The following is a 13,858-nucleotide window of genomic DNA, read 5'->3' on the forward strand; positions in this document are numbered from 1 at the left end:
TCTCAAATGTACGTCGATTTTGTTTGGTTTTTTAGTATACGTTCAAAATTCAATTAGGTTTCTTTCTATTTTTAGTGTATCTTTATTAATAAACTGAGGATTTTTATGCAATTGTGAGAAATTTAAAAATATCAGAATGCAGAGTGCATTAATATTAAAAATATATAAAATATTCAAAGTACAATATCCGTTTTAATATTTGAGGTGAGTAAAACAAATATTTTCTGAGGTTCTATTTTATTAGTATTACATATTCATAAAAATATGAATTTGCATAAACATCCGCAGTCTATTTATTGATCAATGTAGATAAAAATATGATTAAAATATTGTTTGTAATAAACTAACAAATTCTCTGAGATTTATTAAGTTAATTAATATATTTGGTCGTAGTTTACAATTTATCTTACTTATTCAATATAATCTATATTTTTCTTTACAATAAATTTTAATATAGAAAAACATAGAAATATTTAAAATTCTAACACAATAATAGACCGAACGTTTATTTTAAATCTGACCTAGCACAAAATACATTGTTGAATGAAAAATTGCTTTAAAATAATAATGTTTCATGTTTACAAAAATATTAGATATTAGATATTATATATAAATCATCGTATACTCATACAATAATCTTTTCTTTTTGATTATTTCAAATAACAAAAGAACACAGAGAAGTAGGACAACTGATTTAGCACTGACTATAAAGTATTCTTATCCTATAGCGTGCTACTTATGTGTATGCTATTAAATATTGTCGCCCATTCCATCGCTCTCAGTGACTAAAGCACGTTCCAAGATGACACGGCCTTCCTTGTATCGTTGATTCTCGTCTGTGGCAAATTCATACACCCACCCAAGTTTAGCATCACAGTTTTTGCAGCTGACATCTCGGACCATGTGACGACCCGTCAACATCACTCTATCCTGTACCTCGCTGTGTATCATTGTAGACAAATTAAATTATGAATAGGCAAAAATCATATAAGATTATTCCATTAGTACAATTTCTCTGAGATTTTGTACATTTACGAATGGTATCCTGTGTGCTAAATAATGTTAAAAAGCTACATATGTATAAACAGCAAAAATCATGTACCTAAGAATAACATATAATAAATATAAAATAAGTAATAAAAGTTACAAACATTTAAATAATCAATGAAACAATAAAATTATTTTTATTTGAAATAATGATAAGTTTTTTTAGAATGACAAAGTTTCTTTAAACTGTACTAATAAATCTTAACGTAATATACAAATAATACAATGAAGATATCAAAACAAAATGACGCCATGTTGTTGTACCTTTGTAATTAATTTTACAAACAATTACAGTTCTCTTTCCCATATGTTTAAACACATTCTCCTCTAACGGATAATTCGAGTTTTTACTTAAATTCAACTCCTCTGTCCCTCTTTCTTAGGTACATGAGTATAATAACATTCCACCTTACACAATTGTCTTTGTCAAGCGCGAGAATTTTCAAAAGGTAGAAATGTAAACATAAACTTATTGTATATTACGTTTGACGTTAATTTATTTAAAGGAACAAAGGAAAAACGCGAATACCTGTAATTCAAGTTGACGACTTTGTTAAATAGAAAAGCACGGCCTGTCGCGCCCGTAAAACGCGTGCTTATCAGCTGACCTCTGTTTGTAAGATTGGTGTCACAAGAAGCGCAGGAGAACAACCGAGTACCTCCGATGTGTTCTAAGAAAATTACACCCATCCTGAAATATCGTAAATCGCTTTCCAAGTATCTACTGTGAAATAAAAACGACTTGGTAGATTCAAGCGAACTGCATTGACTCTACAAACAAGCAAGTCATGTAATTTGATGTAGTTGTCACTACAGCGTCATACATACACTACGCTACACAACAATACTATCCAAATGCTTGAGTCTGCCAAGCTGTTTCAATCATGATTCATAGATTTCAAACTTCTAGATGGTACAACCGCCTACGAAAATTTTAAACTCGTACGCTGCGATCACAGCGACGCTGAAAAAAATACAAAAATGACATACAAGATAACATTGCATCAAAATTATTTCATGATTATTTATAAAACTACATGTTCTATAAACATATAATTCTTTTAATTTCAATACAAAATTATTATCTCTAATATAAATTTTCTTTCGATATGAATATTATTACATACATAATCAACAGTTTAAAAATGGTTTAATAAAATAGTGAATAATTTGAAAGCAAAACATTTTGTATACAAGTCGTAATTTTAAAATGAGAACGCAGTATTTAGGTAAGTTTAAATCGAAATTAAAAGAACTATATGTTTATAAAACATGTGTCACTATAAATAGTTATGAAATAAGTTTGATGTAATGTTATTTAACGGTCTTATATGTATATTTACGAAATTTATTTACTTATATCAACATCAATAGCGATACGTGAAAATTGATTATTTTTTAAATTAATAAAAAAATAGAAATGTGTAAAACGAAATACCAATGAGAGGATGAACAAGACAGATTTGTAATCTTAACGTTAAAAATCACAACTAAGAAGAAACATGTATATATATTATCTATATTTATACACGAGCAAATTAAATAAAACATAAGCATCATAATATATTTTTGGAAAATGACGAAAATGCCGCAAATACATATTACTCAAATATTTATTTAATTTCATGCCTCATAGAAGTATTCCTATGAATTACTATCCATATTCGCGTCTAAAATACATATGCGAATTGGGAAATATTTTTAAATAAATACCATAAATAAAATTAACAAATCTTTTTTAATAAAAATTTAAAAAAAAATTTCTTTAAAAAAAGTAATAAGCTTTCTTTAGAATAAGACTCCTTACGCATTATTTTTTTTCTTTTTTAAAATAAACATACATTGAAAAAATGAATGTTATTTTAGAATAAGAACTGTTATATATATTATCCCTTTTGTATTCAAAATATCTTGTAAATAATTTCGATAGATTACATCAAAATATTATATCTTTATTATTCATATAAACGGTATACAATATGTTACAAGTATATATATAATATAGATATATATATATATATATATAATATGTATGTTCGTGTAAATTATACTTTTAAAGCTAGGTACATAGATGTTTGTGCAGTAAAATTCGAAACACTTTCCCTTAATTTTTCTTTTATAATTCCAAATATTCGGACGTTGGCCGTAAAAGCCTCGCTATAATTATGTACCGTAACCACAATTAGAAAATGTGGAAGGTATAAATGTAAAAGCCAAAAAACATTTAGAATTACGAAACGAATCGAAAATATATTGTTGGTCATTGTTTAATATCTATGTTCATATCTCTTCAAGGCACATTTGAAATATAATCAGTATACTCATTTCCATATTACAGAGGAATTTACTAACATTAATTGTTCCTATCATTTCACTAATAGTGTCTGGAGTTAGACTTCAATGAAATTAAAAAAGTGAGAAAGAAAAACGAGAGAAAAAAATCAATAGAAAAATATAAAATATTAAAAACTCCTTTAGCCAAAATCACAGACAAGTCCCTTACTTTCTCAAACAGAGCACAGAAACGCATTTTTCATGGTCTTAATTCTAGAATAATAGTTATATAAATATTATAAATATACATTCATATATATATACGTAGTCTTATCAAATTATATACATACACGTATACATACGCTTTCTGATATTGAATATTCGCTAATAATAAAATTTACATTTTTTATTTTGCATACGTAACGTTATTATGTATATTTACATGTACGCACGTACAGCATATAAACAGTGGTCTCTTTCATGTGTACATGTATATTGCGTATGTATATATATATATATATTTATACATATATATTTTGATTATATCCTTTTTTGATATTCAGATCATGAAGGATATCTTCCATAATACTGCACCTATTTCTATGTACATAAAATGTTTACAGAACATAATGAAATATAGATAAAACGTACGCCGATGATAATAACAAAAATAGTAACAAGTGACTTTGCAATTATTACGTGTTATCGTTACTACACATAGATATGATAAAATGCCCTGCTCATCGGCTTTGTGAAGGTTCACGATTTTGTTACCGTCCCTTCTTCATAGTATTTATAACATTTTATATTAAAAAAATTAATTTGCAAGATCAAATCCTTGCTCTGCCAATATCATCATAATACACGCTCACTAACACTCTTTTATTGCATGCACCTTTCCTTTCCTTCAGCGAATATTTACCTAGTCAGGTCCTATATGACTATAATACGTCCTTTGTTGGAAGTTGCACAAATTTCCCAATGAATATCAATATGCGGGCATTTTTATTTCAAGTTAGATAAAATGGCTATCATCTGCACTGCAGGTATTTATTAACAAGTATAGAATGCTTGACGTAACATTTTAATAATTACACGCAACGCAAAGTGAAAACTAGAATCTTTCTTCAGTATGTAATAGTAACAAGATTATTCATTAACAAACTATACAAGAAACTATATTCCATAAACCACATTTGTGGGACATTCATGCAACATAAAAGAAATATTTTTACATTTTGAGTGACGAAATAATTATAGCAGTCACAATATTAATATTCATATTAACAGCGATTAACGACATAGATATTAACAATAATAACGTAGTACATTTTTGATAAATCGGAAACGTTATTATCTTTTTTTTTTAACAGCAATCAAAGCAATTATTTCAATAATTCAGCTAATAAGAAATTGTATTAAGAAATAAATGAATAAGATTTTGGTTTACTTAGCACAAGTTTACGTCATGAACGACTGCTAAATATGAAAAATATATATCTCTTATGTATTATTTTTGGTAAGTTTTGTTCTGTTGGCGGCAACTGCTGCAAGACATGCCAGTGCTTCTAAGTCCGGCGATGCACACCATGCTATCAATATTTACATAATTAATTAACTTGATAATAATTAAATAATATAAGCTTATATCGTATTTATAATAACAAACATGAAACGTAATATCCTCTATTTTCATAATCTTAAATATTTCAATTTTAAAACCAAGAATGTTTACAAATTATAAAACTTAAGTACAAGTGAAAACTTTGCAGATTGGAACGTAAATTTATGTTTTCTAACTCATACATAAATACCTTATAATATAAATTGAAGCTTTAGTTAACTGAATTCTAGTTCCTAATAAAAAGTACAATTTCTTCTTGTAACTTTCACTTCTTTATAGATGAAAACATAGATAATCTAAATAAAAGATAAGACAATTTTTATAAGTTTTTCTTTCATAAAAATAATAACGTTCCAATCTGAAAAATTTACAAGAAATATTTCTGTTATATTTATGAACAAAACACTAAGAAGTAAAATGAAAGTAAGAAATAAACAATACAGTTTATTTCGTCTATACTTACATTTATTGGGTTCCTCGATCTCAATTTGCTTTGAATCATTTATAGCTGCCGCGTTACGTGTAATGCTTTGTTTTCGTGCTTTCCTTTTTTGACTTCCAACTAAAAGTTTCTCAGCATCTTCTGAATTTTCACGTTCTGTTTGAGATATTTTTGTATTGTTTTGACTGTTTGCTTGATCGTTGCTGTCGAAATTATTCTGATGCCTTTTATTATTCGAAGTCGATGTTAATTTTTGTACAATTTTTTTCTTTTTCGTACGTTGTTGCTTCTTCTTTTCCTGAAATTCTTCTAAACTTAAAGATGGTAACGCTTCAATTTTCTTTTCTAAATTAAAGTCCCTACATAAGAAAATGAAAATAATACATTTTCGTTGTATATTACACAATATTTTAATGCGTAACACTATAAAATGACATTAAACTTACTCAGCTCGAAACCTTTTTCTTGCAGTCCATGGTCCAAAATCAACTTGTCCTTCTGCACCTTCAGTTTCTGTCTCTTCTGGCTTTGATGCTTCTATATTTCCCTCGGCGCTTTAAATAATACTTATATTATTTCTTTTTGTTTCCATATATATGATAAAAATGCAAATGATAAACGAATTTAAATTACCTTTCAACAAGATGCTCTAATTCGCCGCGAGAGCTATTTCCACCTTCACTACTCAAGGAATCTGTTTTTTCACTGACATTTGAAGAAATAGAGTTTCTTCTTTCAGTTGCTTGACCATCAGTGCTAATGAAAGCATCAATCAGAAGTAGGTTATTAATGATGAAATCATATTTTACATGTAACACAAGTTTAATGAAATATTGTAATTATTTACCTACGATTTCCAGTTTGTCTTCTTCTCTTAGGCTGCTGCCCTGATGCACCAACATTTTTCATTTGTTCTGCAAGGAACTTTTGATAACGTAAACCTTTGCATGTTCGTTCACTTCTAAAATTACTTTCTTCTGAAGGCATGTTCGTAGTTAAAAAATTATTTATTTCTGTTTTTTCATCTTCTGTATCCTAAATACAATTGTTAATGTTAGAAATGTGAAATTTTAAGAAATAGTACGACTATTTAATTATTTAAAAGTAGAAAATTTAATTAAGAAAAATTTGATTAAAAAGGTCCCTTACATATTGATGCACATTATTATTTGATTCAGATTTTTTTCTCTTTTTTGCATCAAAAAGATCAGCTTTACATTCTCTCTTATTATCAGATGAAAAAGGTACTTCTAAATATCTTTTTTTAGGAGGTTTTGGAACTTCAGTATCATTTTCAATCACAGAACCATTAATAGTCACTTTCTCATCTGCTGCTTGTGTCTTTTGAGGTGTAAATAATGAACTGAGGCCACCAATTTGTGATTCATCAGCTAATTTTCCTGGTTGAATTGATTGTCCATCTCGCTTATCAGATTTTGAATAATCGGAAGACTTGTTCTCACATTTTACACTTTCTACTATTTGCTCATTAGAATTTGTTTCTGCCTTTTTGTTTGTAGGCCTAGTATTCAAAGTACGTAAAGGAGGTGCTGGTAATTTGTACCACTTAAAGTCAGGATTTGCATTTAAGAATGCATCTTTGTACTGAAAAATTTTAAATTGTAATCATAAAAATTAAAATTAGGAAAATAAAAAATTTGTAATTAAAATTTCTAATATACAACTTAAAAAAAATATTTAGTTTTTAATACAAATTTGTGTAGAATTGTAAACAGTATTGAGTTTGTAAGATTTACAGCTGACTATGTCAAATTACATCAACAGTATAATTACTAGCATGACATTTAACTTCCTTCTTATGCAAGTAATTTACCTCCTGTGCTAGATTTGTATAAGAACGTTTTTGATCTGGATGAAGAGTGGCCCACCATTCTCCAAGAACTCTTGTAACTGCTCGATTTTCTAAATGTGGGAAACCAGATCGCACAGAACCACGGTGACGTTTACAAAAAATAAGAAAAGCATTCATTGGTCTCCTTGCATGGTGGGCTGGTTCTCTTAATTCTCGTGATTCCTAATTGTTAATACAATTTGACAGATCTATTAGTACATATCTCTTTACAAATATATATATAACTGGTTAATAATAATTATGTAAAGTAATCTAATTGAAATAAAGTATGTGTGTGTATGTGTGTAATTATTTTCTATTTCTATTTAAATATAGTAAAAGTATGTTTTTAATACTATGTTAAACAATTAATAAGATATGAATTAAAATATTTGTAATTAAATTAACAAAAATATTTAGATATAAACACAAATACCATTTCTTAAATTAATATATATAACATATTTAGTTGTCATTTGTTACAAAAATTATATAATATGATATATAACAATAAAAAAATCACATATATTTTTAGATCAGAACAATATTCAGTTATATTACAGCACTTGTGAAACCTTAAAATCACATACCTTGACAGATTCTAAGGTCACATATGCTTATCTCTACATTCATAGATAATAGCAATATATTAAAACTAATTGTTTATATTAAATGTACAATTTAAAGAAATACACACAAAAATATGTTATTACTAATTTAAGAAATGGATGTATGTGCATACATTGCTCATCTACGTGTATATCCCTTTTTTAACAATGAATAAGAACAAGTGTCATTTAAACATTTTTTGAATGAAATATTTACTAAAAACTATTACTAATATAATATACCAAATGGTAAATAATATGTTTTTTAGTTATTTATTCAATTAAGCACATTAAGAACGAAATTATAAGAATATTTTATCATTTTATGTAAGGTATATTAATTTTATAAAAATAATTTTCTTGATAAAAAAAAACTTTATTGATTATTTAATTACGAGTGCAATTAAATGCATTACTTATAGTATACGTTATTCCCCATACTTTTTCTAATGTTCTATTCACGTCCATACTTAACGAATTGTTATACAAGTGATGAAAAAATGTAAACGTGAATCAACACACAAATATGATGGAGATTGTGCATATGCACGTATACAACGCATACATATACATAAGTGAATAAAATAAAAACAGAAATATATCCATTTTAATGGAATGTAATCTTTTCGTTATTTATCTATATCTTTTCAATATTTTTACCTTCACGATAAGTCAACTTTATTACGAAACAAGAGTATAATAAAAATATATTAATTTACATTCTGTGCACAATATTATGAAATCGGTCATAAAATTTAAACATTAACAGTACAAAATCACGAGAAAGATTCCATTTGCTGCGACGTTTGCAAAAACGATTTTTCCAAAAAAAGATTGCGTTCCATGATAACTCTAAGACAAAAAAGAAAATCACGTCTATTTATGGTACAACGAGGAGAACGATCTACAAATGCTTTGGATTGGTAGAGAATCCAATGTCAAAGGAATGAAAGATTCGCCACATTCCCGAAATATTTCGTAATAATATTGACAATATACGATTAATATAAAAATTGACGGTAGTAGTAGCAGTAGTCTCATTGAAAAAGAAATATAGATATCCGCCGTCATAACAGGCATATGTTAATTTTCGTATTCTGTCTAATTACTTCAGCTGCACAAAGTCCAGGATATTTTCAGTATGAAATGTCGCAATTCCTCACTAATTTCGATTTATCTAAAAATCGGATCGTTAGTCAAAAATATAATGAAAAATATAATGAAGGAAGTATAGTCAAAAATTGTTAGGGCATGTCGGTTGTCATACGTCGCAGCTTTCGTTAATGCTATTGTACGTTGATTGCCTCGATCGCACTACCTATCTCTGTCAAATTCGTATGAGCTTTCGATGTTTTGAAAAAAAATTTGCAACATATTTCATATGAACCAGTCATCGAAGAGAATTGCACTTTGCACATTTTTTCCAAGACCTCATGACACCTTTCCGATCATCTACTGACAGCTGCTTGTGCAAATGTAAATACTGCATATAACAATTTATACGTCTTTCTATGCACCGATGATCTGGCAAATATTTGAATGAAGTGAAACGTCCCTTGAAAAAATTCCCATTCACGCAAAATGCTACTATATTCTTGTATAATTCGTTCTTGAGTCCCTCTAATTGTCAAATATTTATTAACATAGAACTAAGCCCAAGACGTTGTTGTTCCTTTTAGTATGACTAGTCTCGAGACATTGTACAAATCCCGTTTTTTGACTCAAAATCATCGCGAATAAATCACACGTTCGACTGTTCAGAATGATAAATTTAACCTTAGACAGTATTACGAATTCGCTGTTGACACGGGCGTATCGAAAAGCCATTGGCAATTCGAGAAAAATACAATGTATTTCTCCCTACTCACCTTGCGTTGTTGCTCGTTGGCAGCCATTTCTGATTTCACTTGACAATTCACTCAGCGGCGCATAATAAAGATAAAGCTTCGGCACTGAGTGTCCTCTCTTTTCCTCCGTATCTTGCTTTCTTTCTCTGGCTCTTTTCCGTGCACGAATTAACCTCTCCTTCTTACGTACTATTTCTATCTTTTTCCTCCTTCGATGCCTTCGTCCACATTTGTTTCTGGTGGCCCACGTGAAAGAAAATTCTGGCAAAAAGTCACGATATTTTATCACATTTCACGAAATTTATTAGTCGCTTTGAAAAACATTTCGGGCTATGTTTTACTCACAAGTCACACAAACAGTATTATTCCAGCGATTTGTGTTTGCAACTAAATCATTTGTCGTGCAAACGTCACGAATCTACAAACGTCACTGTTAAAACCAGTCACGCGCCTATATGTGCTCGTTCCAAAAGAATTAATCTGAATGAATCAATAGATTCTAAATCGTATCGACTGCTAATATTATTTTAAGTCTCTAATGAATACTGAATTCTTGTTTCGCTTCGTATAAAATTACACACACTATCGAGAGAGCAATACGTTAATGTTGTACACATTTTCAGCATCGTGCGCATTGTGTTCAAAAAAATAAAAGGTTCGCGCGTATGAGCATATCAGTGTTACCAATTAAACTACACAAACATTACTAAAAGAGATTTATTATCCTTGAATGTTTTACTTTTTAACCCTTTAAAATGAAGGATTTACAAATTTGTATAATATTTCTCAATTAATATAAATGACATTATTAATTTTTTATTATAAATTACACATTATCTTTGAGATTAAGGCATTGATTAAGGCGATGAAGATATTTTTCAGTTTGTGATAAAAATGCTGAGATGATTGCCAATGAAATATAATGGAAAATCAAAATGACTATGCAAAGCATCTACTGCACGATCATATGAATAAACAGTAAACAGGTCTCGACACTTGTTAAAGAAAATCGTTCGAAAATTGAATTCCGAAAAATAAACATGGAAGACAAAAAGGGTCTCGTTCTGTGAAACAAGCAAAGATGAGTAGACTGCCTCTGTCTCTGTCTGGGACATTCGTAATATTTGTATGTATGAATATACGTATCACATATGCGCACAATGAGACCATTTCTTGTTCTCCATTTTGATTTTTTTTCGACTCAAAAGACGGACGACATCGCAGATATCTTCGATATGGAAGTGTTCAGACCTGTTTATAGTTAGTAAGATCGTTGTCTGGACTCCCAGATCTGCCTTATTCATTGTTGTATGAAAACATTTTTCAAGATGAAATTACAGTATTTCAATGGTCACATATAACAGCGAAAATAGATATTTAGATAATACCATTTAAACAGACCACCCTGTATTTACAGTTTTGTCAAAATAAGCAACTACATGAAAGTGTTATTTGAACAAAAAAATATAGTATTCAATAATTCTTTCATTGTGTATTTTTAATATTTTTATAGTAGTTTTAATGTACAATTTCATACTTCACAATGAAAATGTAAATTTATAAATATACGTTACATATATTAATCCCAGAGGTGTTTTATTCAACCATTTATGCAAATATAGTATACAAGTGAAAAGTACAAAATATTCTTTGGCAGTCATGCGTTTCTTACCATAATGGGCAAAATTTATTAAAAAATGTTAATATAGTTAATAAACAAAATTAATCTTTCCCTACTATAACTATGTACCATGAACAAACAACCCAAAAATGTTAGAAAGTAGCGAGGTCACAAAACGCAGATCTGCTATAACAGTTTCAAATACCGTCAAGGGTAAACATGAAATAAGTCATTATAAAAAAAGCATACATTGCTTCATCAAATAATATCATTTTGTACTTGTTACAATATAGTGAACTGGAATATCAGTTTGATATATTTATTAATCTCCTTCACTTTCTTGTTACTTATATTATTTATTCTTTGTAGAATATTTTTTCTTTTCGTCGCTTTCAAAGCCAGAATCCAAGTCATCGCTTAAACACTTTTTTAGTGTATAAATTTTAGAATGCTGCTGCAAATCTCTGTTTTCAATTGATAGCTTCTTTATGCAGCTTATTAATTGTTCAAAGAAATTAGGATAGCTATCATACCCAGGAAACATATTTACATCTATGATCGCATATTTTCCGGTATGATTTTCAATAACAACATCCACACCAACTAAAAGCAATCCAAAAAGTTCCGTAACTCTCTTAACAATCTTCTCTAGTATTTCATGTTTTGGTTTTACGGTTAATGGAATGTCTTCCTCTGTCAGAATTGACCATTTAGACCTGGAATCGCTCTTACATATATCATGAGAACTAAAAAATATTGTGTTTAATGCAGTACAGTCTTCTTCATAAAAGTTTTTGAAACTAGGTCTTTCGACTACGTGGAAGTTTTCTCCAACTATATATATCTTATAAAGAATCGCATTATGGTTGACAAATTGTTGAGCCACACAAGGAGGCTGACAATCCTTCACACCCCCTTCATTAAAAATCACCATCATCTAAAAAGCATGATTGTTATTAATATTTAAATAACATTCATATGTTTTCCAGCGATTAAATTACCTTATGTGCATCGTTGGAGCCCTGAGCCACAAGTGGTTTACAAAGAAATGGGAACTTAATACCTGCCATTTTTAACAGCGATATATTCTCAATAGCATTTTTACTTTTAATTTCTACAAACCTTGGAGTAAATACCCCTATAAAAAGATAGATCGTATAATCATATAATTCACATATTTTATATATAGATCATATCAGCCATATATAGATCAATAATTTGTTATTCGATATTTTATTAACTTTAATAAAAAATTATCGAATCTAAGTATTAAGAATTTGTATTTACCATCGAGTTGTAGCTGTTCTTGTAAGATTTCATATGATTTATAACGATTTATTAAAATCCTAATATTGTCCAAAGGGTCAATAACTATTATTTCGGGATGTTGGTAGAAGTATTCTTTCATTCTTGAGATAATTGCTTTGGCCTGGAATATAAATCAATTGTCATAACGTTGTTAATCACAATAAATATAAAAAATTTGTTCATACATATTGATCACCATATTCAGCATGTGCTAGTTTGTCTGTCATTTTGTATATAAAAACATGGAATGGTCCCTGAGGTTCAAGATCAGAGTTTATATCAATCTGAAATTAACGTATCAATTCTAAAATATTTGATAAAATATTATAGACGTATATAGATTATAAATAAAACATTTTATACATAACCTCACATTATTATAACGTGAGGCATAATGTATGGCATAACTATTTAATAATAATTTCAGAAAGCTTAAAAAATTATTTACCATTTTTAATAGAAACCCTTCAGACTCACAAACACTACAAAAGTCATTCCAATTAAATTTTTGTCGTTTTTTTTCGGATATCGAGTAACCGATAACATACTTGTCGCACATTTTTTTTCGCGTTGTTTTCTTATGTCGAGTATAATTTTTATCCATTAAAGCGTATACAGTACATTATTTTAATAATAACCGTTAGATAAATTATACTCTATTAATGCGTTGTCTCAGAAATTCTTGTATCAACTAATTTCATATTTTTCCCCGAAATGTAAGGTTATGTTTGCATGATTTAAGAAATACTCCACGGTATTGTAATCCCTTTGGTTATATACATTTTACACAATCAGTTTATTTTCTTAAAGCAAAGTATTTTCTCAAATTTTATTCTCATGTACAACTTGGGTTATCGTTATATTTATTTTAGATAGTGTAATACATGATCACAGGTTATCGCGATATAATAATGACAAGCACATATCACATTATTTATGCTTAATTACACGACACTTATAATAATCCAACACATAACATGATTATCTAAAATTATCATTTTATTTACAATACTCTCATGATATTTTTTATCGTGTATTTAATGGTCCTTTCAAATCATAAATATTCGGGAATGTGTCACCGTCGTTGCATCTTCAATTGCAGTATTTGCAATATACATTCTTCGTGTTCATGTTTCTATGACGCGCTTTCTATCAAATCAGCAATTTTAAATTTCTCCCATGCTCTGTATGAGAGACTAAAAATAAATCGATTAAGTATAATTAAAAAGTATAGT

At 28.6% G+C, this 13,858-nt stretch overlaps 4 protein-coding genes and 1 long non-coding RNA gene across 9 annotated transcripts in view; 1 reads left to right on the forward strand and 4 right to left on the reverse strand.

Annotated features, from left to right (window-relative positions):
* Positions 1–17: 17 nt before the first annotated feature.
* LOC126866733 (protein yippee-like 5) lies at positions 18–1,988 on the reverse strand. Of its 2 annotated transcripts, none has more exons than XM_050620674.1 (3): positions 1,876–1,988; positions 1,577–1,771; positions 18–940 (listed from the first exon to the last, which is right to left on the reverse strand). In XM_050620674.1, exons 2-3 carry the CDS (start codon positions 1,735–1,737, stop codon positions 751–753), a joined length of 351 nt encoding a protein of 116 aa, XP_050476631.1. In that variant the 5' UTR covers positions 1,738–1,771; positions 1,876–1,988; the 3' UTR covers positions 18–750. The 2 variants fall into 2 exon arrangements, with proteins under 2 accessions (XP_050476631.1, XP_050476632.1); XM_050620675.1 differs by having other exon boundaries at positions 1,577–1,738; positions 1,876–1,967.
* A 990-nt stretch (positions 1,989–2,978) lies between these two features.
* Positions 2,979–10,182, reverse strand: LOC126866647 (HMG box transcription factor BBX). Its single transcript, XM_050620499.1, has 9 exons — positions 10,040–10,182; positions 9,716–9,955; positions 7,222–7,422; positions 6,537–6,992; positions 6,235–6,422; positions 6,021–6,143; positions 5,834–5,941; positions 5,409–5,746; positions 2,979–4,913 (listed from the first exon to the last, which is right to left on the reverse strand). Exons 2-9 carry the CDS (start codon positions 9,740–9,742, stop codon positions 4,825–4,827), a joined length of 1,530 nt encoding a protein of 509 aa, XP_050476456.1. The 5' UTR covers positions 9,743–9,955; positions 10,040–10,182; the 3' UTR covers positions 2,979–4,824.
* Positions 10,183–10,371: 189 nt separating this feature from the next.
* LOC126866664 (uncharacterized) lies at positions 10,372–11,282 on the forward strand. Its single transcript, XR_007689993.1, has 2 exons — positions 10,372–10,820; positions 10,903–11,282. It is a non-coding gene; the product is annotated as an uncharacterized LOC126866664 (long non-coding RNA).
* On the reverse strand, positions 11,270–13,721 carry LOC126866653 (inositol-tetrakisphosphate 1-kinase-like). The gene is made up of 5 exons (XM_050620509.1): positions 13,072–13,721; positions 12,809–12,907; positions 12,603–12,744; positions 12,317–12,453; positions 11,270–12,252 (listed from the first exon to the last, which is right to left on the reverse strand). Exons 1-5 carry the CDS (start codon positions 13,225–13,227, stop codon positions 11,668–11,670), a joined length of 1,119 nt encoding a protein of 372 aa, XP_050476466.1. The 5' UTR covers positions 13,228–13,721; the 3' UTR covers positions 11,270–11,667.
* Positions 13,549–13,858, reverse strand: part of LOC126866639 (uncharacterized) — a 59,514-nt gene continuing 59,204 nt past the window's right edge. For all 4 annotated transcript variants that reach the window (XM_050620478.1, XM_050620481.1, XM_050620479.1 and 1 more), the window contains one exon: positions 13,549–13,819. In XM_050620478.1, coding sequence (XP_050476435.1) covers positions 13,790–13,819 — 30 coding nt within the window. In that variant the 3' untranslated portion in view covers positions 13,549–13,789. The remainder of the gene's footprint in view (positions 13,820–13,858) is intronic.

This window comes from Bombus huntii, chromosome 6 (genome assembly GCF_024542735.1).
Source record: "Bombus huntii isolate Logan2020A chromosome 6, iyBomHunt1.1, whole genome shotgun sequence".
Classification (NCBI taxonomy): domain Eukaryota; kingdom Metazoa; phylum Arthropoda; class Insecta; order Hymenoptera; family Apidae; genus Bombus; species Bombus huntii.

Excerpts from the sequence above, each read along its gene's own strand:
- LOC126866647 (XM_050620499.1), bottom strand. The coding sequence starts at position 9,742 with ATGGCTGCCAACGAGCAACAACGCAAG. Across the intron at positions 6,423-6,536 it reads ATAATAATGTGCATCAATAT|GATACAGAAGATGAAAAAAC; the intron begins GTAAGGGACCTT and ends AATTGTATTTAG. Across the intron at positions 5,747-5,833 it reads AGAAAAAGGTTTCGAGCTGA|GGACTTTAATTTAGAAAAGA; the intron begins GTAAGTTTAATG and ends TTTCTTATGTAG.
- LOC126866653 (XM_050620509.1), bottom strand. The coding sequence starts at position 13,227 with ATGGATAAAAATTATACTCGACATAAGAAAACAACGCGAAAAAAAATG. Across the intron at positions 12,908-13,071 it reads AAGGGTTTCTATTAAAAATG|ATTGATATAAACTCTGATCT; the intron begins GTAAATAATTTT and ends CGTTAATTTCAG. Across the intron at positions 12,745-12,808 it reads CTGAATATGGTGATCAATAT|GCCAAAGCAATTATCTCAAG; the intron begins GTATGAACAAAT and ends TTTATATTCCAG.
- LOC126866733 (XM_050620674.1), bottom strand. The coding sequence starts at position 1,737 with ATGGGTGTAATTTTCTTAGAACACATCGGAGGTACTCGGTTGTTCTCC. Across the intron at positions 941-1,576 it reads GTCGTCAACTTGAATTACAG|CGAGGTACAGGATAGAGTGA; the intron begins GTATTCGCGTTT and ends AATGATACACAG.